The sequence below is a fragment of the Mercurialis annua genome, linkage group LG2, assembly GCF_937616625.2.
Source record: "Mercurialis annua linkage group LG2, ddMerAnnu1.2, whole genome shotgun sequence".
Lineage (NCBI taxonomy): Eukaryota > Viridiplantae > Streptophyta > Magnoliopsida > Malpighiales > Euphorbiaceae > Mercurialis > Mercurialis annua.
In genome coordinates, this window is record NC_065571.1 from 48,880,435 (window position 1) to 48,906,925 (window position 26,491).

The window sequence follows — 26,491 nt, forward strand, 5'->3', positions numbered from 1 at the left end:
AACATAAACAAGCAGAATAGATCGAAAAACACATTAAAAGCCATATTCTTTAAAATCATGGCATGTGAGCATATGATCACAAAAATACTTAGATTATGCAAATTTAATGAATTGAAGGCATTAAAATTGATTTTAATGTTTGGGGTCCTCAAAATACCATTCAGAGTTCTTGACTCATTTTCTATTGATTTGGTTGAAGAATTGAACACAGTTCTTCGTACATAAACTAGTTCTTTGATTGATTTGTTTGAATTGGTTATGGTTGTTTGGTGCCTGAGATTAATAATAATGTGTGTATTATTTTATTAGTAAAATTACCAACCCTAATTAATTGTTAAATGAGGTATATATAATTATTAGTTTAGGTGCATTAGTTATGTTTTATTTATTAATTTTTGGATTATTCTACGGGTGTCATGAAAAAGGCGGTAAAGAGTTTTTTTTTTCTGAAAGCATAAAAAATGACTTTCAGAGTCATTGAAGTTATGATTTTTGAAAAATGGGTCAACACGGACTCTAAATTTGTGATACATGGTCATTTAATCCAATTTTTATTTTTTTTAGCAATTAACCCCAAAACTCTTCATTTTTTGGTCAGATTACCCATAATTTATATTTTTATTTCAAAAAAAAAGGTTTGGGATAGTTTTATCGCAACAATTAGGAAACTTTCTAATTTCTTTTTCGCATCGCTCACATCTGATTTGTATTTCACGCATTTTTAAAATACAATTGTGTGGTAATCTGACCCAAAAATGAAGAGTTTTAGAGTTAGTTGCTCAAAAAAGTAAAAACTGGATTAGATGACTCAATGCCACATGTTCAAGGGGTGCCTTGACCCTATCTCCTATAATTTTTGTACATGAACCAATCAAATTTACAAATTGACGCATATACTTATAAGGCATTGATATTAGTCCAATTTCTTAAAAATTTATCTGCAATTCCTTTGAATTTTATGGATTATTTGAGAAAATACAGTTTAGTCCTTCAAATCTACCGCTGCAAGTCGATCTACTCTCTTAAATTCTGTTAAGCGGATTACTAACTCGTCACTCATGCAGATCTATTTAGAAATTATCATTGAACGTTCTAGTCCTTTATCGCTTTTCTACCTGGTATCTATAGATAAGTTTTATTTTGTAATTTAGTATTCGATGACATGATTCTTGGTTTAAAAAATTTTACGCCAGTCACATGGAACTGGAGGTATTGAATAGGTCCAACTGTTTAAAGAATTAAGTGGATCGTCAAAAATAAGCTTTAAAATATTAAAAATTATTGTTGGTGCTGCATTGCTGCTAAGTCTAATGACGTCGAGATGAACTATCACAAAGGGAGGCGACGACAATACTAAGATAATAAGTCAGTGACTACCAAACTGGAGATAACATGGGCTGCAATTATGACTGAGAGAGTGTGATGGCGGTGGTTCAGAGCTAAAGGAAGTGCGGCGCTTGTTGGTAGAGAGAAAAAAATATAACCTTTAAATTTATTTTTTACTACGGAATACATGATATTTATGTGTTTTAAATTATTATTTTAATCAACTGCCACATCAACAATTTCTAAAGGTGTTATGATAAAATGAGCATAATTTTTTTATTGTTAATTCAACTAAAGTCTTAGAAGTTATGGACCTCTTGGTAAATAAGCCTTGGAGACCTCACCAACAAACCTCTCTTGTTTCTTTAAATTGTTTTTTTCTTTCTAGACATCTATACTAAGTTAAGATAGACATATAAATAAGTCCAAACACTAACTATTCAACAAACTTAATTCATTCAATGTTGCACACCCCTTTTTTCTTTTTCTTTTACTAATATTTTATCATCACCTACTTGTTTCCTTCTTGTTTTGTGCACCCCAAAAAAGTCAGAAATGCACACAAACTGTACCCCATCTCTTATTATTATTCATCCAACTCCAACGAAATGTACAAACTAGCTGTAAATCAAATAGTATAGACGTTGGGCAATAAAATATTAATATTGTAAATTCAAATTTTCTCATAAAGGGCCTTCCTTTCCGATTTTTTTTTTAAAAATCCAACAATTTTTTTTTATAATTAGTATAAATATTTTTTTAAATCAAATTTTACAGATTCAATGAATATAAGTATCATCTAACTTTAAAAAAATAATACTATATAATCCTTAATTTTAACTCACCAACTCACCTGACATGACAACAAAATAGCGGATATATTAAAAATTGTTTTTATACATTTTTAATAGAGAATTGAACGAATAAAATACTAACATGTAAGATATATGGAAGATGGTACAAAATAATACAGTAGGTTAAATATATTTTCTTTAAAAAAATTCATTCAATAAAGTCAACCGCCACCTGTGCATTCCCTTCCACTGCATTTTCATCTAGACATACACGTGCCGGTTCCCTCAGCCTCTTTTTCAAGCCAACAATAAATATTTAAAAGCCGGTCCAGTCCCGATCCGATCACGTCACGTGTTGAATGACCATCGATTTATAATTTGGTAAATTCCAGTTCTACCACAAAATATAAATAACACGTCTCACTTTCACGTCTGTAGGTAATGTTAAATTAATGGTGGTTGTAGACTACTTAGGGCAGACTTAGTAGGAGAATTTCAGGTTACATTTGCATTTTTGCGAGAGGCTTGGGGCTAATTTCGTCTGACTGACGATGACGGCGGCCTCTAATCTTGTGCTTCTTTTTTCTACGTTTCTCCTCATTTTGTCCGCCGTTAAGGCGGATGAATCCGCCGATGGTCAACCTATTGGATCGGACGCCGCCGCGGTCGGTGATTCTGATAATTTCAAGATTCAACTTCAACAACTTAACTCCAAGATCCACGCTCTTGGTTCGTCACTCTCCTTTTCTTTATTGATTAAATTATTTTCAGTTACGCGATTTCTTACTCTATAAATTACTGTTATAATTTTTTTTATTGTACTTATTTTCTCTTCATTTCTTCTGTTTATTTGTTAGATAATTCTCTGGAAATTGCAATTTGTTTTCATTTTTAGTTTGTTATGTGAAAATGTAATGGATAATTTTTTTTTCCTTTTTTATCTGTCGGTTATGAAAATTAGTTCAGATAACAAATAAGATTCTGATTCTTTGCTTGTAAATATAATTTCACAAAAAAAGCATCTGAGATTGGTGTGGATATAAAAATTAAACTGTAGGATGTTTGTTTGACTATTTTTCTTTGGTTGTTTGAATATGTGAAGAGTCCCAAATTGATGAGAAAACCAGAGAACTGAAGAGCAAAGATGAGTTAATTGCGCAGAAGGAGAGTATCATTCGGGATAATTCCGTTAGTATCACATCCATGAAGAGTGAAATTTCTTCTCTTCAGGTATACTTACCATTCCATGGCGGTATTTACTAAAATTACATGTCATGATTAGACACCATTTGAACTTCCTGTTTAATTGAAACAGGGTAATATAGATGCAGCAGAGAAGGCGGGAAAGGCTCATGCCCGGGCAGGAGAGCTGGAGAAGCAGGTTCATATAAATTTAGATATACTTGACTTGTAAGTTTTAAATACCGGTTCAGATATTTATAGATGCTACTGCTTCCCGATGCAGGTTGACAAAATCAAAAAAGAATTAGAAGTTCAAAACAGCGAGAAAGAGGCCCTGGTATTGCGGGCCACTGAAGCAGAAAAGAAGATTGATGAACTGAACTTGAAGTTAGAAAATGTAACTTACTTCCCCAGGATTTTAGAAAAATTTTGGTTGCCGTATCACTGTCTTCTGCATGCATGTTGACATCTGCTGAGAGCATCATCATCATACATAATCATCTTTTAATTGATAATTTTGGCAGTAAATAAGTAGCTCACTAATATTGTTGAGGTTTCCACTATAAATCCCTCTTAAGTCTTAACTACTTGACTATATGACATTGACATGCTAATGACTAAAATTACAGTTGAAGACTATGAGGCTGCTTAGCCACAGGCTATAAGTTTAATTCAACTGAGCCTTAGTATCATCTATTCACAGTTTTATGTGGATCCTTCTAGTAATGTTAGAAATCTTATCCAAGTCGTTTTTTGTTTGTTTTGTTGGGTGTGATATTATGCACTGATACATCATATGTCTTTTTTCAGCTTCAAAAGATTAATGAGGAACAGAAGAGCAAACTTCGCAAGACAGAGCGCGCTCTTAAAGTTGCTGAGGTAATATGGTTACATGAAATTTATAGTGTGTCTAGTGTTGGATGATGAATTAATATGCAGGTTATCCCCCCTTTTTTTTTTCTTTTTGTAGGAAGAAATGATAAAGGCAAAATATGATGCTACATCAAAATCTAAAGAGTTAAAGGAGGTAATTAGTTAATTTGTTATTGTTTTTTTAGCTGTTTAAATTGTTTGTCTCAAGTTGCTCTCTGTATATTTGTTTTAATTTTCTACATGAAATCAATGTGTTTGTCTCCGATTGGTTATAAATAAGGACAATTCATGCTCATGTAAAATTCCAAATTGTAGTGATCTATTATAGAGTTTGTGAATTCTAGTTGCAAAACTTGGGGAAAAATATGAGATTTGCATTCATAAATGCTTATCTGTAATATTGTTCATAGCTTTCTGTTGTAGATAACATAACACTTATTAGCAAGGGAATGTTAGTTCTGGAAATACCAATGATGAATTATGAACGATGTGATCAATTAATAATGAGCTTCCATCTTTTTAGTCTGTGTTTGGCATGGCATGTGCTGTGCATCTGATTACATGTTCAAGAGAATGCTACCATGACAAGAACATTGTATAATTGTATTATTGCTTGATGCCCAAATTTTTGCTTTTTTGTATCAGCATGTATCATCCGAAACACATGATATTATTACAGCCAATAAAAAAAGCAACACTGTAACTCTAGGCCAATGTTTCCTATCATGCTGGCCTATAAATGAGTTTAAATTTTTTGAATTGTGTCTATCTAAGAAGAATATACAGAGCCTTCATAAGAAGATTGCATCTGGTCGAAGTAGAACTCAAATAAAAAAAAAACACATGATATTATTACAGCCAATAAAAAAAGCAACACCGTAACTCTAGGCCAATGTTTCCTATCATGCTGGCCTATAAATGAGTTTAATTTTTTTGAATTGTGTCTATCTAAGAAGAATATACAGAGCCTTCATAAGAAGATTGCATCTGGTCGAAGTAGAACTCAATCAAAAACTGATTTGCTTGCTTGAACATTCTGTTAGTTGACTTGTATGGTCTGGCTTTTGGTGTCAATTTGTCATAACAGGCTGAGTAATATCAATTATACAATGCTAAATGAAAATTTATGGAGTAGAATCTGGCATCAAGCCTGTCTTATAGTTCTGGCATGTGTGCAGGTTCATGGTGCATGGTTTCCACCTTGGCTAGCTGTACAATTAGTTCGTTTTCAGGTGAAGAGATGCAAATATATAAGATGTGTCCAACACAAATATTTCCATTTTGTGGCCTGGTGAAACTAATTTAATTTTTTATCATTGGCGCAGACACATTGGGATGAGCATGGAAAGCCAGCCATGGAATTGGTGATGCAAAAGGTATTATCTTCTGGTTGCAACATGGGATTAAATGATTTTTCTTTATGTAACTTGGTGGCTTAAAAGTTACATATTATAGTTCTAGGTCATAATTATTACATTTTTCAGAATACAATCTTACTAAAAGGCAATGTTAAAATTGTTTCAGGCCCTGGAGAAAAAAGCCCATGCTGAAAACTGGGCAAAACCTCATTTGGAAACAGTTAAAATTGTAAGCCTACATCCTCCAGATTCTTTTTTCCAATGTAGAGAGTACAGACCACAACTTTGAGTGAGGTTTTTCTTTCCCCTTTTGTCATGGCATGTATGTTTTTTGCTCTAAAATTGAAGAACTAGCAGTTCTTATATTTAGCTACTTGCTGTTTGCTGCGTTGGCTTTTTGTTTAATATTGTTTGTTATTGGAACCTTGGTTGATTGCTTAAGCGTCTGAAAAAACGGGGATGTTTTTACTCATTATTATTTACCCTGTTGCTTGAAGAAATGGATCCCAGCTGTGAAAGAGCAATGGGTGGTGATAACAACTCATGTTGAACCACATGTGCAATCACTGACTGCGAAAGCAATTGAAGCTTATGAAGCCTCAAAGACTGCAGTAACTCCACATGTCATTAAAGCACAAGAAGCTGTTGTTCCTTACTTTCAGGTGTATATTCTTTCATCATTTGATTATTATATATAGTCTGTCTTAACCTGCATTTAAACCACATAATTTAATTGCAGGAAGCTAAGAAGTTTAGTAAGCCATATATCGATCAGGTTGCAACTGTTACAAAACCCCATGTGGCTAAGGTCAGGGTGGCTTTGAAACCCTACACAAAGCAAGCAGTTCATGCTTATGGGAGGTTTTTGGAGTCTGCAACCACATACCACAATCAGGTATCCCTAGTGGTGTTATTATATCAGAGTAATGTTGTATTCTGTTGTTACATGTGAGTTGTGAGTATGTTAGTAAGATGAATTATGCCTTTTGAAATGTTACTTGAAATAATTTGGATAATGATATAAAATCAGGATTTGACTACTTCTATCTTTATGCTTTACCGTTGCTAAAATTAAAGGCTGTCTTGTGTTTTGTCTAGGTGCAAGGCATTGTACAAGAAAACCTGAATAAGCATGAGCTTACAAGACCTCTTGCAACGAAGGAGTTGATCTGGTTCGCTGTATGTGTTCTTGGTTATGCATTGCATAAGTTTGTTTGCTGAAAAGTTGTCAACATAGCAAATTTATATGCTGCAAGCTACTCAGCATCAACAATCTAACTGACAAGCCAATCTTTTAATATTGTAGGCCTCTGCTCTGTTGGCTTTACCTATAATCCTTTTGTCTAGAATTTGTTCCGCAACTTTCTGGTCAGTTTCTTACTTAAGTCCATTTGATGATGAGCTGTTTGTCCAATCACCTTGTCTGAACTTTAACTAATTCCCTTTATGATCTTATTATTTACTTGAACTTTGCAGCACGAAGACAAAGAAGCCTACTCGACATGCTCATACCAACCACACTCGTCGTAAGGCCAAAAGGGGACATTCTGAGAAGTAGAGTACCACGAGGTTGTTAGTTATTATCTTATCTAAAGTAACTGCCTTCTGCTTTATCCTTTTTGCTGTTAGAATACACGTAGGTGCCTGCTTTCTTCAAGTTGGTTGTTCCAGGTTGCCACCATTTGAGACTTCTGTTTATGATTATTATAACGATAAACCATGGCATGTTTTCTTGTTAATTTTCCATGCTCGTGCTTTTTCAATTAAGAACATTTAATAATCTACGAGTGTGGAGTAGGGAGAGGAAGGGGAAGGGGAAGGAGACAGAAAATAGTTTGTCGGGGCAAGATTGGATTTGGGCTTTCTGTGATTGGTGGGTGTTCCAGTTGGTCAATGCTGCAATTTGGTTACCGATTTGGCTCTGCTACTGTGGTTTTTCACTCCCATCCCTATAGTTCTTCACCTTTTCCCCAATAATGCAAAAGTGTCGAGGCAGTCATGACAGAATTCACTAATAGAGTAGAGTTCATGTATGTGGAAGTAGAAGGTCTCGCATCTTATCTCTGGTGCCTTTTGGATTAGGAATCCAAATTTTTTGCTGATAAGCTTAAATTGAGTAGCAAAAAATGGTGTATGTGTAGCTGAAAATTAAATTGCTGCTTGCTTATAGTTTTAATTGATTCAATCCAACAAATTTTGTCTATTTTGCAGATTATGTGTAATGTCCTTTTGTACGGACTCCTTGCTCATTTCAAAGTTGAATTCTCTTGAAGAATTTTCATATTTTTTGGAGCTCCGGCATGTTTTGTTCAAAATGTTTTCAAGGAACCCTTCATCACACCACAGAATGAGACTATGTTGGATATTTCAGATGTAGTATTGTTAAAGTCTGTGAATGCTGTTAGATTGTAGTTTAATTGTTTATTATTGATAGTTCAGAATTGAAATAATTATAAATTGCCTTAAAAACGTATTTTTATCCGGCATCAAATTTCTTTTACAAACTTATTCGTTGCTTCTTTTATTGAATAGTTGCTCATTAGTCGTTTTCTAGTTTCTGAGAATGTATGGACAGGGTTCAGGTGCCCCTCTCACAAACAGGGTTTCTGCATTGTTTATTTAAAAAGGAAATTGTTGCCTGAGACTTTAGGCAATATCTCAAATGATCCATCCTGAAATTAAGCAGGTCAATCCGCTTAAAATGTATTTAAAATTAAATGTAAAGTGCAACTCATAAAAAATTTGTATGTATGTATATATTAAATTATGCTAATATATTAATACAACACTTATTTTTATATGAATATGTGTGTGTGTGTATATATATATATATATATATATATATATATATATATATATATATATATATATATATATATATTTAATTCTAACATGTTTAATGGATTTTTGTATAAATAATGATCTAGTTTGTGTGGTATTAATATGCTATAGCTAAATAAATGTGTCAATATCTCATCTTAAAAATTATGACATGATTATTTTATATAAATATTATTTATATGTCTTTTTGGTTCAATTGTTAGTGGTAGCTGATAGTTATTGCTCATAGACTAACTTGTTTAGTGATATCAAATTAGATGTTATTGTTCATATGGTAAAGAATATATATTTCTATTTTTTATATTATAAATAAATAGTACTATATTTAATAAAAAAATAATTCAAATTGTTTGTAATAAAAATATTTAATTTAGAAACTATTTGATAAAAAATTGATAAATTTTAAAATTAATTTGAACTAATTATTTATGGCTACTATATATAAATAATTAATTTTTATATAATTTACAAATAATTAAATCAGTTATAAATAATATAAATAATATTTTAATAGCGATAATTTGTTTAAATAATTATTAAAGCCAGTAGTTAGATTTTTTTTAAATAAAGCTTTTTTACAGCAGTAGTTGGAGATTCTAAAAGTTAAAAGCTCAAAATTTCAATGTAGTTTTTAAAAAAGTAAAAGCTGAAAGTTATTTTGAAAAGACGAATCAAACGCTCACGTTTATCCGATTTATCAATTCAACAATTATATGAAGTGATTACGATATATTTGGTTCAGTAGTGTAACTGATAGTCGATAGATAATACTTATTTTATGATATCTGATTAATGTTTGGTGTTGGTATATTTTTATTTTGTAAATAATTATATTTTAATAAACAAAAAAATAACTATTTTTTTTAAAAATATAACATTTGATTTTAAACTTCTTTTATATAAAAAATTTGATAAATCTTATATTTTGATTTATTAAAACTAACAGTTGTTAGAGATTGTTCACTAAAAGCTTAAATATAATTTTTTTAAAAGTAGAATTTAAAAGCTCCATGAAAAAATAATGCAAATTGCTAACTTCTTTGAGTTTTTATGTCATCTGCTAGTGCTAATCATCCCCAACTTACAACCAAAAGGAAAGAAACTATAAAAATATGTATCCCCATTACATAAAATGATACGTCAAACAGCTGGGTATTTTACCCACTGAAAACCCTAATACATTACAACGCATAAATAAAAGAAGTAACGAGGCATAATCATAACTGAATCCCCACTTGCTCAGTAAGAAGGCCAGTAGTTATCTAAATCCATGCAATGTTCGACGCCCATAAATCTGCTGCTAGAGCCGTTTACTTGGTTCAATTCTGCACCATAGACTGTAGCCTCAGCTGGAAAAGTTTGAGCATGACTCATTATGGAAGATGTCACATCTTGTTGATTGATGAGCGGCGGCGGCGGCGGAGGAGAGGTATGCATTGGCCTGAAAATGGGCTGTGGAGAAGCCCCTCCGAGGTTCAAGTTCAACCCCGATATGGTAAAGCAATTAGATGCTCCTGCAAGCGGATGGTAGTTCATCATCTGAGATTGAAATGGTAGATTTACAGCACCACCACTACTACTCGATCCTCCTGCTCTGAAAACCCTGCTGAGCTCTGAAACTTCTGCTTGAGCCATGTATGAGTTTAAATTTCTTCCCACTGGGAACTGATAGTTCTCTGCTGGCTGCATCATTTCAAGGCTATAGGGATTAACGGCTCTTGATTGGGTTGATGGGTACTTTTTGGCCCCGGCACTTTTCTGAAACACACGGCAAATCACCCACTCATCCTGCTGGAAATCGTATCGCATATATGAGATTAGAGTAAATTACATATCCAAGTGAAAATGATGCACCACTTGTTTTGCTTCATTCAGTATAGTGTAATTGACAATGCTCATTTATTTCTCACATTCATTCAGTTTGGATATGTTATAAGATTAGGTCATTTAAGTCTCAACCTATATCAACAAGTTACCTCCTACAACAAATTTCTTGCTTTGGAATTAATATATAATAAAATTACTACCATTCTATATATCATTTTTTATTATAGTATATTATTAGAAAATTAAATATCCTGGGTTACTTAGGTTACCGGTTGTTACAGAAAGATCATTATATTTCATTTTATTATAAAAATGTCACTGAACTTAGCATTTTGCTACAACGAGAGGTCACTACGGCAGCTTCAGTTCAATTTTGTTAAAAAAACTCACTGAATTTATCGTGAATTACAAAAAAAATCACTAAATTATTTTTCATTTTATAATTATGGCTTACCATTTAAGCAAAAATGGTGCATTTAAGTGTGAAAACAGTGAGTTAGTGACCTCCCATTGTAACAAAATGTTAAGTTCGGTGACGCTTTTGTAACAAAATAAAATACAGTGGCCTTTTTGTAACTACTGGTAACCCTAGTGATTCGGGATATTTAATATCAATATACATAATATTGTAAAATTTTTGAATTGAACATTATTTGACATAAAGTAAAACATAGGGTATTTCAAATCTAGTTAATACATGGTGGAAACTTTTTGGAGGGTTAAATATTTATGCTTTATCGAAATATAGTGTTTTTACAGAATGACTACCGAGTTATAAAAAATTACAAAACCCTTACTAAAATTCTATGTCATTATCAATAATTCATCAAAAAATTATCATTATCAATAATACTAGAAACTAATTATCCCTGTCAGAAGTTCAAAAAATAAAACAGGTTCCATTACATAAACAGTAATGGTTTAATTATCTAAAAATGCAATGAGATATTAGAAACGGTGTGTACACATAGATAGATTAATTACCTTAGTAGTTCGAAAGGCAGATTTAGAATGGACTCGATATTCATGCATCACCCAGTTGGTTTTTTCTCCTCTGGGAGCTCTTCCTCTATAGAAAACTAACGTCTTCTTCATTCCGACTAACTCCGAGCTAACACTGTTAAAGATCTCCTTGTCTTTCCCCGTTGTCTTCCAGTAACCGGTGTTTGTGGCTCTATTTGTTCTTACTCCGGTTGGATATTTCCGATCTCGAAGACTAAAGAAATACCACTCTTTTTCTCCCATTTTCGCCTTCCCTATTTAGTTTAAAAAATAGAAGAACATTCAAGCAACCCAAGTAAATAGTTGATAATTAGATAATTAAGAAGAAAAATAGTTTTTGAGACTAATAATCATGTTTATTAATAACAGCAATATTACTACATCACTTGGAAATTGATTGCATGGATCCAAAAAGAATTAACTATTAACTAACAAATATGTATACCTGGAAGATCCCATGGCTCGGACTTGTTGAGATCAACATCAGCTATGGCTCTGCCAGTGAAATTAGCATCCGAGATCTTGTTCACCAGATAGAAAGTTATGAGTTCTTCATCTGTAGGGTGAAATCGAAACCCTGGTGGCAAACTTTCGTCTTTATTTCCTGCTGCTTCCATTTCTTTCTGCTTCTTCCTTTCCTCACCCGTACTCTTCAGTGTTACAAATGAACTGCATCAACGAATTATCGCTCATTAATTTAGACAGTTAAATCCTAGAAAATCATGAAATTTTTGATATATATCTATGTTTTCTTAATTAGGGTTTCTTTGATTCAACGAAACCCTAGCTAGCTGAAGGGGCAAATACTAATAGGAAATCATTAAGGAAAACCTAGTTATATTAGATGTAATTTTCTTGAAAGCAAAATATTGTATAGCTAGCTTAATAACTTGCATGGAAGAAAAGATTAAAATTCTTGAATTAGGTAGTTAAATATCTGATTATTTTGATAAACGGAGAAAAAACAAAGCAAGTTTAAAGAGTTGATGAAACATTTTGATTTGTTAGTTACCATGCACAAGAAATTAATTTGAGGAAAATGAAGGAGAAGAAAGATCTCACCTAATATAGGTCTTCTAAATGACACTTCCTAATTATATGTTTTACTGAATTAGTTAACATATAGACACTCTTTCAAGAAATCCTTTGTTTAGAATCCATTTGTGCATGGCTGCCCCTTCTTTAAATAATGCCCATATTACCCTCCACTTCTCTAGGGTTTCAAAATCTTATTAAGTATGAGCCACATAAAAATTTAGGGTACGTGCTTTATATATTCATTAATTTTTTTTAACTTAAACAGAAATTGTAGTTTAATAAATAATAAATAATTATTTGTTATATTTGTTAACTAATCCATGCACTGTATATATATATAATAAAATATTTATCATTATCATTACAATTATATTTTATAAAATATAGATAATATTAATTTTAGTTATTTTTAATATTATCTTTATAATATTTCATGCTATTTAATTTAAATATTAATTTAATATAAAATACTAAATTTATTTAATTCCTTTCATCTATTTATTTTTACATTATTAACTATTTTATTGATTGATATTTATTAAGCTTATTTTTGTTTATAAGATTTATTTAATAATTAATGATTCATTATATCTTTTGGATTACATCTATTTATCTGAATTAATTATGATATTTTATATATTTTATTTTATTGTTATACTTATAATTTTTCAATTAACTATTAAAATTGTTAAATAATGAATATGAGGGGGAAAATACAAAAGAAAAAAACACAATTAATTTGTTTTATACCATGATGTTTACATCTTGTCAATTTGATCCATCATCTTTTTGATTTTTAATAAACATACTTGCGATTCGTTGGAGCTCAAGTGACGCAATTGTATGTTTATGTGAATAAAATTCAGCCAAAAAAATTGTCGGTATATTTGGCAACAATCGAAAAATAAAAGACCAAAATGATAAAATTTAAAGATCAATGTTTTTTTTACCTTTTATTTTTAAAGCTCCGTGTGAATGTCACGTGGATAATTAATCTCCATCATGATAAAACAATTAATAAGGGAGAATTAAAATGTCCAATTAAAGGAAAAATATTAAATTAGTATCATAGTGTAAAATTAATTCTGTATCAAATTGAAGATTGAATGAAAAGTGCGATGGACAAAGTAAATTTTATCCATAATCTTTTTACGAGTGATAAACCATGTGTTATTCACTAGGTTAAAAGATCTAGTGATTATCAAACTATAACAAATTGGTTACTAAGATTTCATTTGTAATTTGATAACTCAAACTAAAAAATTTAGGAGACGGAAGACTATCCATACTAATTTTACATAAAACTTTGCTTATGTAGCTGCCAACTTTTTACCTCTCCTTCTAGCTTTTTTGGTCATCTTACACATCATTATTAAAAAATCAAACATTAATTTAATAATTAAATGAGAAATGTTCATTGGATTACATTAGTAACTGTTTTGTTAAAAGTGTATTGTTCAGTAACCGGAATTTTTTAAACCCGTAATACACTGCATACGCAAAGCTATGTGCTAGTACTTAAGCTAGAGTTTGTTGCGTACAATTTTATTTTTTTGGTTAATTAAATTACCTTCTATTGGTATGCATTGATTAATTAAATTGCTCATCGACAGTGCCAAATCAGAAAATAAAGAAAGAGCTAAAAAAACAATTAGCCGTGAACGACGAATGGAGTGAGATGGTCACTCGAAAAGAAAAGGAAATAAAATAAATCGATTGATGTCTAGAGAGTGATCATCATGTCGGCCCCTTCAATTCCCGGTCCGATGATCATTCAATTATTGTATTTGTATATTTTAATATTAAGAGAAAGATTCAAAAAGATAATTAATTGGGATGAACTAGTGATGATGATGGAATTACATTATACATTATGATTAGATGGCAGCTGAGAGTAGTAGAAGGCTTCTTCTTAATACTTCGTATTATTTTACTTTTTATTTTGGTATGTATAAACACTATCCAATTTTTTGGTAAATTGATACTATTAAAAATTGATAGAAAAATTTGGACATGCAATTAAGACAAAAGTTTGTAATAAGTACAAGGATTTGCGTACTGTCGCACGTTAATTCCCATTTACATTCAGACAGAAATATGCCACGTGATCATAATTCTGGGCCCTCACGCCATCTTCATAGAGACGCATCAACAAACTAGCCGAATAGGAATGGGTTTAATTTCTGGTCTCAGCTGTATTTAGGTAGCACAAACACTTCATTCAATCAACGTCTTTCATTTCGAAAATATATCGTAAATTTGGCGTTTCGGATACAAAACATCATTTTTGATAAAAGAAATTTTAAAATAACACCATTTCACCGTGTCCGCGCTACTTAGAGCTGTATTGATGCACTACCATGCATCTATTTTCTGATATTTTCTACGGATAATTAAATTTCCATGGATTCTGCTCTATAGCTTCTGCATATCACTGAAAATCTTTTTGAATTTAGCACTGCAGTATGTTCTATCAATCTGCGTCATATGAGTCTATTGAACTTCCCTAATTACTGATAAATAAGAACAATAAAATTCCATAAATTTAAGTTTTGTATGAGTTATAGATAGCAGTGACAATCACACAACTTCCCAATTTAAGAGAAGCTTTATCAAGGAGTATGTTAAATAACTAACTTGACGTGTTTTTTAGGGTTATGTGTGTCTTGTTGTATTAATTTTTCCTCATGTTTAAAGGTGGGTTAGTTATGATTTTGCCAAGATTGAGAGGCTTAACTATGAATTATTGACTGTTTCAGAATTAATATTTACAATGGCAGACATCTATCACCATCTTCATTTTCTTTACTTATCAAACACTTCCAAATATTTTAATTATGGGGTCTTCATCACGTCTGCCTCGTCTCTAAATAATACAAACAGCTAATATTTCAGTTAATTATTTAATAAGACTATGAGGAAACTACACGACTGAATGGTAGATTGACTAGATATTCAAATGTAATTGCACAGAATGTTACCAACATTGAGGATAATTGATTGTGCATATCAGGTTTTCAAAGCGGAATTAGAGCTTTTGGAGAAAATAAATTGAAAAGCTGCTTTACAATTCTATAAAAGTTCAAGGTGTGCGATTTAGGCGATTTTATTAGAAACGTTCTTAATTTTATTACAAACAAGCCAACTAGTGTTATACACGATGTTTATTGCTTTTGGGCCAAATTCAATCGTTTGCGCATCTAAAATTGTGATTTAAGTGATTATATACTTATTTTAATTAATTCCGCTTAGTTATTCCTTTTTAATTCAAGTTAGGGTTTCAATATCTTTGGTATTTATATGTAAATTTAAGACTCTGGTGACACAATTTTTGATGTTTAGAACAATTTTAGTTTTATTTCCAATTTCGATATTCAATTGAATCAACGAACATTTTAAATGTCTAATTACTAGTATTTATTCGAACCAATATATTTTGGAAGTTATATTTTGAAATTAATCAGCAGTTCATAGATTTATTTTGTTTGTCATTACTAATACTTCCGCTACATCAGGGTGACAAATCATCACATATTTTTCAGTTTATAAATGATGAAACAACTAATTAATAGACTAGTGATACTATGTATCCACGAAAACAAATCATAAATGTGTGAATCATATGGAAATTAAGTAGCGAATAACAAAGTGGTTAGAGAAACATCATGAATAATTAAGCGTTTACACTAATATTAATCAGCATTTTCTAGAAGACAAAAGGTTGATATATATACATTAATATAATTAATTTCATCACCATTTTTGTTATTTGAAAGACATGATGTCAAGATCAAATGGATAGCCACACTTTGAAAGTGGTTGATAAATGTGTTATAATGTGATTGATTTAGTCGACGGATGACGTGACAGACTGAGTCTATTTAAAAAAATTTCGTATTAAAAAGCTAAACTTTTTTGATTTTTTAAAGTTATATTCAAACGTTTCAAAAGTTGTAAATCTATCCCAATTTGGCTAATTTGTTGAAAATCTATCCAATTTTTCAAAATCGATTTGAACTTTTTTAAAATTGATTTGTCCGAACCATATGTCATCCAATAATAATTCTTTTTTTTTCAATTTAAAAAAAATCACACATTTTGTAGGCATGATATAATCAATTTTGGCAAAATAGATAGATTTACGGCAAACTAAAGGATATATTTACAACTTCTTAAAATTATGAATATATTTTCAAAAAGTCGAAAAAATTTAATTTTTTAACAACATTACGCTTTGAAAGCATAAAAATTACTCATCCTTCTAATTATAGCCAATAAAATTGAAAATCATTGTTACCCTTAAGCTTTAAATTGAAGTTTGGTGTTATTTCATATAGACGATGTTTGATATATGGCTGACAATTGTGTTATCCTGTAATGAACCGATGGCTTACATGCACCAAAAATCATCAACTTTCACGTGTTTTTGATATTTAACACGAACTTTTAATTTTGGCATAAAAATACATGAAGTATCAAAAAAGGGATGATGTCAAAAAAATCATGAAGTTTCCATGTTTTTTTCATTTCAATTACGGAATTTAAATTTTATCATTTTCATGCACGAACTATCTTTTTTTCCCAAATTTATACATGGTGTTGAGGTGTCACGACTATATTGGTGTAATTCGCTGAGGTGGAGGTTAGTTTACACCAATAAATGAATGCCACCTCAGCACCGTGTATGAATTTGGGAAAAAGTGATAGTTCGTGCATGAAAATGACAAAATTTAAACTTCGTGATTAAAATGAGAAAACATGTAAAGTTCGTGATTTTTTTTGACATTAATCCTTCAAAAAACGATGACATTTTAGGTAAAAGAACGGTGCCGTTTTAGGGCAAAAACGGTGTCGTGTTATGCCCAATATGGCGCCCGTGTTATTATTGCAAAAATCAGATAGTTCGTATATTTTTATGCCAAAATTAAAAGTTCATGTTAAATACCAAAAACATACGATAGTTCTTGATTTTGGAGCATTTAAGCCTAAACAGATCGTATGTACCAATTTATTTAAGTAATTATATCAAAATTAAACTTCAAATATGAACACGATTTATTTATATAACAATTTAACACGACACAAATTGTCTTGCGCATTAGCTAATAAACGGATCATATAATTAAAGTGGATACAAAAACATATTTAACTTGTTTAAAGTAAAACACATTACAATAATAAATTTAATATAAATAGTTATAAAATTTAATATTTAAAAAATAATAAAATAAACTTTCAAATATTCGTTACATAAATTTATTCAAGCCATATTTAACAATTAACTAAACATATTTATATGGGTCTTTATGCATTAGGCATAACTCGTTTATAATCCAAACTCATATAAAGTTATAAAATCAACTCATGCCCAATTTACTTCGTATTACGCCTTGTCGTTTAAACAAACTGTATCCAAAATTGACAGCCTTGAAATCTTGTTAATTTAAAACAATTGTGCGATGACTTATATATAAATAATGGTGAAGTAGTTGACAGGGTTTTTTCCGAGTGGGAACAATAAGATTCAGGAGTGGCAATGGCATGCTACTTGTTAAGCACTTGAGAGTAAAATAATGGACAATTTTGTACCCCATATATGCAATGATTAACCAACTTTTGTTGTTTAGGGAGACTCGACTACTAATGCTTCCAGAAGAGATGCAAAATATTCAAGGAAGTAGTTGAATTTTAATGTGGTACAAACAAGTTACCCTCTATTTAAATATTTTCATGCCTGAAACCTATATTTAAGATTACGCATCCTGTAATTCCATACAAACGAAAATGTACCCATTTCACCTAGTCCCGGAAATAGACCTCAAGTCAATCCAAGTTTCTCTATTTATCAATTTATATATGTTATTTAAAAATCAAATATGGCTTGATATAAATTTCAATTATATTGAAAAACAAAAAAATATCCGACAGCGACATTCAAAACCTGTAAGTGCTATAACCTCCTGCTCCAGGGGATCCAGACCTGCCTCAGCTTCACGATCCATATCCTCATAGATGCAATCCGAAAGAAGATGACGGATATGTGGTTTCCGCTGCTTGTGAATGTGAGCTATATCCTGTATCCACTTTCCCATAAATACCGCCTGCACTCTGTTCCTTCTGGCTGTTAATAAAGTCCTGAAACCAATAATTCCAAATAGTGAAGAAACAATTTAAAAGCTTACACAAATGCACAACTCGTCTCTTCTAAGGAAAAACAGAATGCTTGGCCAAAAATAATTGAATAACTACATATCCAAATGGTCAGTTTGTCAAATTTAGTAAGATTCATGTTATCATAAATGGGTGGGTCTATTTCCATTATCTTAATTACTAGTGAAGACAAAGCTGTGGAAATACCATATTTTACTTTCTCTGTCTGTTTAATCTTTTTCCTTGAGAAAAAGTGAAGCTAATTTTCAAATTCATAGGTCTGCCAGAAAGAAAAAAGTATTTCATGAGCATACTCGAGGTACTAAAATGTATATCCAGCTTGCCACAATCTGGCACAAACTTTGGGATTTTTTTTTAAAAAAAGTGAACTGGAATATTGCGAGCAGCAAAATGCTTTCTCTCATAATAAAAAGACAATTACCTGAATGAGTTGTTGTACCATTTGAACCTTAGACGCGGTGCGTTTGATTTCCACGGTGATCTTATCAGGTGTTCTACTCTCATGTATCATAAGAATTGCTCTGCTAGTATGACGAATGGAGGCAATATTTGAAGGTATACAACCGTCTTGCTACAAGACTTCTCCTGTGTAAAGCAAACATAAATTATTCTTGATAATTCCAACTGTTCACAGCAGTAGTCTATATAACTTAATAAGCAAGATTAAGATAAAATTGAGTACGAGTTCACTTGAATCCTCACCCGCCTCTACTAAAATCCAAACCAAGCTTCATTTACAGCTATGAAAGAAGAGTTTTAGCTTTGAAGATGAGTGCCCAAGGAGCCATTCGAGTTCTAGTGAGGCTGACAACTGATGTCAAATAAGGTTTTCCAAGATTTCATGGCTTACACCCATACGCAACCTGAGCACTATTTCAAGGAACTCAACTCAGCAAAAGCTTTACAGGGTTTGGTTATTTAACTGCAGATAATCATGGTCGTTCTCAAAAGAACAGGGTGACAATTGAAGTAGGGTTTAATTTGCTTCTTGGAAAATGTAACAGCAGCTGCAAATATGAGGTCTTCATCTTTGTCGCTTCTCTAACCTTTGCTAATGAACTCTGAGTCTCTAACTGATGTGACGAACATAGCTTCATTTTCTGACTGTGACAGCAAGTAGAAAGAATTATATTATGGTTACAGATTCCAAATCTTTCAGACAAGGAAAAATGATACTGAACAAAACATTTTCATGAAGTGAGATATCCAAAGAGATGCATACCTCAAGAAAGATCATGTGCAAGATTCAAACTTCCCCATGAACTAAAAGTCGCTTAGCAGTAATCAGTAAATTTTCAGAAATGCAAATACAAAGACTTTTTGTTCTGCTCCTGTACAAAAGTCGCTTAGCAGAAAACTCTAAAGTTTCCTTGTCAACCACTTCTGATAGAGGTTGAATGCCACATCGCACTCCCTCATTGAGCAATACTTCTTGATAAGTATCTGAAAAGGAACATGATCAACCATAAGACCGGAACTCAGTAACTTGGCAAAAAGTTCCTCCGCCACCTTCATGTTATTCCTCATACAATAACTCCTAATGAGTTGAGTGTAAGTTATTATATCCGGCTCACATCCACCTCTCAACATTTCATAATACAAATGAACTGCAACATGAATTTGCCCTGCATTACAAGCTGCGCCAATTAAGAGATTATAGGTAACCACGTCAGGAGAAAGACCATGAAAAAGCATATCTGTTTTAAGAGAATATGCATCAACGATGTTTCCTGTTTTTATGTGTGCATGAATCATTGCATTGTAGGTGAACACATTTGGTAAAACCCCACAGGAGAACATCTGCTTTCTAATGATAAATGCACTAGCAGGATCTCCACATCTCGCAAAACCATCAATCATAAGATTCCAAACATGCAGATCAGGTACCATTGACTTCTTTAACATACTATGAAGTTGTTCACTAGCCCTAAAAACATCCCCCTGGGTACACAAGCCTTGAATCACCATTTTATATGAAATATGATCAGGAGCAACACCCATTTTCAACATAACATCATGAATGTAACAAGCCTCATAGAATTTTCCTGCTTTGCAAAGACCAGACATAAGAGTGTTGTATGTAAAGACATCTGGGAGCAATCCTTTCTTGAGCATATCACATGAGTAGTGATATGCAAGTTTCATGTCTTGAGACAAACAGGATCCATGGATAAGAACATTATATGCAATAACATCCACTGGAATGTTATTTTTTGACATAGCCTCCCAATAACCAAGGGCCTGAACCATATCTCCGTTCTTGACACAGCCATCCATAAGTATAGTTGAGGTTATTAAATCTGAATCTGCTTTTCCATTACCATCCAATAGCTCTCCCAGAAGTTTCCTGGCATCCGCCAAAAGGCCTTTCTTGCAAAGAGCATGCACAAGTATGTTTAAAGTAACCCTATTCGGCCTGACACCGCTATCAGTCATAGTAGAGAACAGATAAAGAGCTTTATCAACATTATTCAAAAGACAATGACCTTTTATAAACGTGTTGTAAGTGGCACAGTTTGGAGAGGGACCTACTTCTAACATCTCCCTGATAAGCCAATCAGCCTGCTCCAAATCCCCAGTTTTACAGAGTCCATTCAACAGATAATTGTGGGTGAAAACATCAGGAACAGAGCCTTTCTGTACCATTTTTCTCCTGAGCCATAGAGCTGCTCCCAACTTGCCAGCCAAACATAAATCCCTGATTACAGATACATGTCCTGTACAACTAACATTCACAGCACATCCAGCAAGGCCAACCTTAACGGATGATATGCCTTCCCTGAAAAACTTAAAGCCAAAAACAAACACCAATGTCATAGTTGTCCAACTTATGTGAGTGAAACAATAAATAAATGCAACACTAATGCATACATATAGCACAACCACAGTTCTCATAAAGCAGCATTCTCTCTAAGGCAAAGCTTTTACGAAATCTAGAACGCATACAAAGACGAGACGAAAAAGAGAGAAGGCTGACCTCATAGATTTCAACCGTTCCAAACTACCCTTGAGCATAGCATCCAAGACATTGAAAACCACCTGAGGATTACCTTCGTCATCGTGTTCCTTGTTATTTGAAAACCAATCATTACTTGTTAACAGCGAACAACTGTTAAGAAGTTCCACCATATCGTCAAAAGAGTAACCAGGACCATTCAACTGCCTTTTTCAATTTTACAAACTAAAGGAAGATAAAAGCAGGGGCGGCCTAGGAACAGCGTATGGTAGGCAATTGCCCACCTTATAAGGAACAGCGTATGGTAGGCAATTGCCCACCTTATAATTTTGAATCCTTTTGAAAAAATATAATTTAGAATCGAATAGTATAATTTTACCACCTTAATTTTGCCCACCTTATAAAAATAATAAGGTAGTAAATTGAAGAAAATAAACACGGAGTAGTTACCTAGCAATTGCATTTGGATCGGTAATACTTGATTCACGGCAGAAAATGTTAGCACACATCTGAGCAGCATTGTGCTTGATGTTGTCAATCGTCCGGTCCAAAAATCGGAGAATAAATAGTTGTGAATATGCAGCTGATTCTCCACATGATATTGACAGCTAAATTCCAAACAATAACACAATTTGTTTTCAAAAACTAAATCAATCTAAGTGAAATGAAATAATTCGAGGTATAGAGAAGAATTCAGCTAACTCACAGCGGCCATCCTCAATCTAAATTCAAAGTTTCTTTTATTGTCGGCGGCTCCGGCAAGTGTTATACCGATGAGCAGAAGCGATAATTAGAACTCACCATTAACACTGTTCTTGCTGTTTATCTCTCTGCGTCTTCGCCGGCGCCACTTTGTTTGATGAGAGAGGTGAGCGGGTGATCTAAAAGCTCCATACCTAGCCCAACATCTTCAAGCCTAAGCTAAAAGCCCAGCACCTAGCCCAATATCTTCAAGCCTAAGCCCACTTATCCAGATAATAGAGAAGATAACAAAAATATCCAAAAAATGGAAGAAAATAACAAAAATGCTAAGTTTGTTGAAATATTACATGAGCACCTCAAAAAGCTGAAACTTTACATTTAATACCTTACCAATGAGGATGCAACATATGGCACACACAAAACAGGTCAAAAAAAGTCAAAAACGCGTCAGAATAGGTCAAAAACGCGTCAGAAACGCGTCTGACATGTGTCTGCCACGCGCATCAAAGCTGTGCACCAATCACGCGTCAGTTTGTCAAAACTATTCAAACATGTATCATTTATGTATCTGTTATGTATCAGATATGTATCAAGGACATATTTGATTATTATTTTTTCATTTTTCTTTAACAAAAATAAATAAATAAATAAATAAATAAATAAATATATTATTAATATGTATTATTTATGTGTCTCGAAGGTGTATGTATAATATATTTAAAATTAAAAGATATATGTATCACATATTTTAATTAAAACTCACGCATTAAATAATATCAATAGCCTCTTATAATAATCCATCAATTTTAATATAAAAGTTACAATGTATAAATTATACATCAAATATGTATGTATAATGTATCATAAATTAACATTTATGTTATAACAAAATTATAGTTAAAAAAAATTTAGTCTGCAATGTATCATAAGAGGGAATGTTTTATTCATGTTCTCATTTTCTAACACTCTCTCGAGCATAATAATTAAATTGACTTGTGATCAAAGATGAACTAGCGTTAACATATAATTATCACTTGTATGGGCTACTCCACTAGTTTAAAAATCGATTGATGTATCTACGATGTATCAAAAATGCATCGGTAATGTATTATTGATGTATTTATGATGTATCAATAATGTATCTATAATGTATCGGTGGTACATCTATGACGTATCAGGTGATGTATCTATAATGTATCATTGATGTATCCAATATGTATATACATGATATATAAATAAAAAAAAACTAATAACAATATAATGTCGTCTTATTAAACATTACAGAACACCATCCTAATCAACAACTCTATCTTCCAAATATGAGGCCAACAAACACTGCAATACATAGGTGATACCATCATCATCATTCATTAAATTATAGTCAACAATATCAATAAAACCCACACAATAAAGTTTTTGCATTGTTTCCGAGATGTATCAAATATGTATCCAAAATGTATCGAATATGTACAACATGATTTAATTGTATATGAAATATGTATCTAACAAATACATCTAAAAGACATATATTAAGGATGTATATATCATGTATAAATTATATATTAACGATGTATCTGTTTAATACATTTTAAAAATATATCTATCATATATATAAATTATTTATCAGAGATATATCAAATATGTATACAAAATATATATATGTAATACATGTAATAAAATTTTCAATCAGTCTTGGAGATGTATAAAAATATTAGTAATAAAACTTAAAAAAAGACAATAAAAAAAAAAGTTTCGAACAACGAATATGTATCAAATATGTATTGCAAATGTATCGGATATGTATTCGAGGTGTACCGTATATGTATCATAGATGTATCAAATATCTTTTTCAAATATTTTTTATATGTATCAAATATTCATCGGTTGATTCAATTAAATTGATAAAAATTAAAAATTAAAAATTAAAAGTTAATTAATTCAATTAAACTTCAATTTACTACATCTAGTTCACTTTTCGATCCAAAATTAAAAAAAAAGATTAACTCATCTATGCGTCGAGTAACTATTTTTCTTAAATAATAAATTTAAAATTATTTAATATATCTGATATGTATCGAAAATGTATTTGAGATGTATTGGAAATGTATTAAATGGTGATTTTCCAACTTGTTGTTGCTTCATACGATTTAAGCCTAGAAATTGAGTATGGATGCTTCAAGGAAAAGAAAACGCTTGATTTAGGTATTACTATGTGAGCTTCAGATTATCCTAGTATATGGCTCATTGGCATAAATCATTCAATATAAACATAATTTATGAATTTTTTACCCTTCATGATCCAAATTGTAATAATTCCATCACTAGAACTCAATGCCTATCTAAAAAAACACAATCTACATAACATTCAAGTGCCACTTCAAGATTAACCTGCATTATTATAGACTAATATGATCAAATTGACCCTTTTTAAAAAATGGTAAAATTATCATTTCTAACCTACTCCATCTCTTTCGTTCCCATCATACCATCTCTTCCATTTTCATCACCTGCACTCATAAAATAATCTGACGGCATTCAAAATCATTTTCTCTTCAAAAACATTTCAAAATTATCAATTACACATTAATCAAACCACAAATAAAATTTAAAGTGTTCTTACCCAAGATCAAAAACCCACAAATCCTTATTCATTCAAAACCTTTTTAACAAATTACTTCATAAATTTCTCAAGAAATAAACACATTTACCAATTAATATTAACCTCATAACTCTTCCTCTTCCATTTCTTCACTGCTCAGCCCCTAGAATTTCGAATCCTCCACCTCAAATAACTTGCTTCAAAGCATCAATACCTTCTAAAACCGAACTAAGCAATTGAGAATCAAGTGAGTCATCAGGCTTTGATAATTTATTCAGTTCGAACAATGAACTCTAAGGCTCTGATAATGAAAATCTCCTTGTCTGTTTGCATGACGCCTCACCAAACAAGGTAATTATTTTCAGAGAAAGAAAAAAATGGCGATTGGTTTTGGATTGGTGGTTTTGATATAAAAAATGCAGGTTAATCAATAGTCATCTCCGTCGGTGTCTTTTTTTTTATTTTAGCTTTCTACTGACAAACTCTTTTTTCACCCACCAAAATCCCACTCAAACTTCATCTCTATCTCACATCTCACTCACTTCACAAGTGCTCCACCACCCACGCCTCTTCTTCAACTCCACCGTCTCCACCAACCCTTTCCACCGCACTCTCTCCTTAACCCCGCGCCGCCCCTCCGACCCTTCAAACGCCGCCACCATTCGTCGAGCTTCCATCGTCTGGCTGCACAATGACCTCCGAGTCCACGCCGCCATTCGTCGAGCTTCCACCGTCGACCCTTCAAACGCCGCCGCCATTAGCTGTATTGTAATAATAGTTAGATTTGTCTATATTTCATAGATCTTGAATAAAAAAATTTACAGAAAAAAGAGAGAGAGAGAAGAACAATGGAGAGAGAAAATTATGGGTTAGAAAAAAAAGAATAAAAAATGACAAATGTAAGGCTAGGATTAATTATGTAGGAGATGTAATATTTTACCGTTTAGTGACATTTAATGTAAAAGAGAAGTTAGCATAGGTGAAAGAATTGGACACCCTTAGCAAAAATGTAAAAAAAGCCCGGTTTTGGCCCAATTCTGTAATTTTCTCCAGATAATAAGTCGATATTTTGTCGAGAGATAATACAAAATAATTAAGTTAATTTACGCCATTTTTTTTAAAATAAATAGTGTACATTGATTGAACATAATATATTAATAATCTTGATACATGATATTACCTAATGTGATATGGCTGTGCATAGACGAAAGCACCTGGAACAAAAAAAAAGCCTTAAAAATAGAAATAATTTGCACAATACTGAAACACCTAAAGAAAAAATCAACCTCAGTTCGCAGAGTTGTGTGAGGCAGCCTACGAAATTCATAAATTTATATTTATCATGTAAGGTAGGTGGGCAATGCAAAGTCCTTTCTTTATGTCTTGAGAATTGAAAATTAAAATTGTGATAAGAAATTGAATAGTAGTACAAAACATACGGAACGGCTGCCCGCAATTTAAGGCTCTTGTAAGATATGTGTAGATATTCAAATTTAATTTTTATAGAGCTCTATGTATAGAGATGCAGAGGACAGCTGTGATTTCAATTCATATTTTTTTTTAAAAAAGAGGCCTATTTTCCAAAACTGGCCTACAATTTTATATGCACAATGTCCAAAGTACTATTATATGACACCGTAGGTAATTATTTGTTCACATGCATTCGTTGTAAACCAATTTGTGAAATTGAAAAGATAAAGAGTTCTACATGTTGTTAACTCCACTAATGTTATATATTTTGGCATTTAAAGAAAAGGTCCCATTTTGTATTATATTGATGAGTGTATTTATAGGACATGAGAGTTGCTTTTCTTTTTAGGCA

The 26,491-nt window shown here is 31.9% G+C and overlaps 3 protein-coding genes across 7 annotated transcripts; 1 reads left to right on the forward strand and 2 right to left on the reverse strand.

Annotated features, from left to right (window-relative positions):
- Nucleotides 1–2,477: 2,477 nt before the first annotated feature.
- On the forward strand, nucleotides 2,478–8,041 carry LOC126667903 (uncharacterized). The gene is made up of 15 exons (XM_050361033.2): nucleotides 2,478–2,849; nucleotides 3,223–3,350; nucleotides 3,436–3,501; nucleotides 3,586–3,699; nucleotides 4,113–4,181; nucleotides 4,273–4,329; nucleotides 5,354–5,407; nucleotides 5,501–5,551; nucleotides 5,700–5,762; nucleotides 6,031–6,195; nucleotides 6,273–6,428; nucleotides 6,632–6,712; nucleotides 6,840–6,901; nucleotides 7,010–7,102; nucleotides 7,745–8,041. Exons 1-14 carry the CDS (start codon nucleotides 2,672–2,674, stop codon nucleotides 7,089–7,091), a joined length of 1,326 nt encoding a protein of 441 aa, XP_050216990.1. The 5' UTR covers nucleotides 2,478–2,671; the 3' UTR covers nucleotides 7,092–7,102; nucleotides 7,745–8,041.
- Nucleotides 8,042–9,455: 1,414 nt separating this feature from the next.
- On the reverse strand, nucleotides 9,456–12,317 carry LOC126667904 (NAC domain-containing protein 92). Of its 4 annotated transcripts, none has more exons than XM_050361035.2 (4): nucleotides 12,266–12,317; nucleotides 11,649–11,872; nucleotides 11,186–11,457; nucleotides 9,456–10,165 (listed from the first exon to the last, which is right to left on the reverse strand). In XM_050361035.2, exons 2-4 carry the CDS (start codon nucleotides 11,818–11,820, stop codon nucleotides 9,614–9,616), a joined length of 996 nt encoding a protein of 331 aa, XP_050216992.1. In that variant the 5' UTR covers nucleotides 11,821–11,872; nucleotides 12,266–12,317; the 3' UTR covers nucleotides 9,456–9,613. The 4 variants fall into 4 exon arrangements, with proteins under 4 accessions (XP_050216992.1, XP_055960409.1, XP_050216991.1 ...); XM_056104434.1 differs by lacking the exon at nucleotides 12,266–12,317 and adding an exon at nucleotides 12,216–12,252; XM_050361034.2 differs by lacking the exon at nucleotides 12,266–12,317 and adding an exon at nucleotides 12,094–12,201.
- A 5,742-nt stretch (nucleotides 12,318–18,059) lies between these two features.
- LOC126669794 (pentatricopeptide repeat-containing protein At5g24830) lies at nucleotides 18,060–22,239 on the reverse strand. Of its 2 annotated transcripts, XM_056104436.1 has the most exons (8): nucleotides 22,075–22,239; nucleotides 21,819–21,976; nucleotides 21,390–21,521; nucleotides 19,635–21,191; nucleotides 19,115–19,516; nucleotides 18,834–18,997; nucleotides 18,599–18,671; nucleotides 18,060–18,376 (listed from the first exon to the last, which is right to left on the reverse strand). In XM_056104436.1, exons 1-4 carry the CDS (start codon nucleotides 22,081–22,083, stop codon nucleotides 19,772–19,774), a joined length of 1,719 nt encoding a protein of 572 aa, XP_055960411.1. In that variant the 5' UTR covers nucleotides 22,084–22,239; the 3' UTR covers nucleotides 18,060–18,376; nucleotides 18,599–18,671; nucleotides 18,834–18,997; nucleotides 19,115–19,516; nucleotides 19,635–19,771. The 2 variants fall into 2 exon arrangements, with proteins under 2 accessions (XP_055960411.1, XP_055960410.1); XM_056104435.1 differs by lacking the exon at nucleotides 18,599–18,671.
- Between the last annotated feature and the right edge of the window lie 4,252 nt (nucleotides 22,240–26,491).

Excerpts from the sequence above, each read along its gene's own strand:
- LOC126667904 (XM_050361035.2), bottom strand. The coding sequence starts at position 11,820 with ATGGAAGCAGCAGGAAATAAAGACGAAAGTTTGCCACCAGGGTTTCGA. Across the intron at positions 11,458-11,648 it reads CGAGCCATGGGATCTTCCAG|GGAAGGCGAAAATGGGAGAA; the intron begins GTATACATATTT and ends TAAACTAAATAG. Across the intron at positions 10,166-11,185 it reads CTGCCTTTCGAACTACTAAG|CAGGATGAGTGGGTGATTTG; the intron begins GTAATTAATCTA and ends TACGATTTCCAG.
- LOC126667903 (XM_050361033.2), top strand. The coding sequence starts at position 2,672 with ATGACGGCGGCCTCTAATCTTGTGCTTCTTTTTTCTACGTTTCTCCTC. Across the intron at positions 5,763-6,030 it reads ATTTGGAAACAGTTAAAATT|AAATGGATCCCAGCTGTGAA; the intron begins GTAAGCCTACAT and ends TGTTGCTTGAAG. Across the intron at positions 6,196-6,272 it reads CTGTTGTTCCTTACTTTCAG|GAAGCTAAGAAGTTTAGTAA; the intron begins GTGTATATTCTT and ends ATTTAATTGCAG.
- LOC126669794 (XM_056104435.1), bottom strand. Across the intron at positions 21,522-21,818 it reads GATCCAAATGCAATTGCTAG|TTGTTCGCTGTTAACAAGTA; the intron begins GTAACTACTCCG and ends ACTTCTTAACAG. Across the intron at positions 21,192-21,389 it reads GAACGGTTGAAATCTATGAG|GGAAGGCATATCATCCGTTA; the intron begins GTCAGCCTTCTC and ends TAAGTTTTTCAG.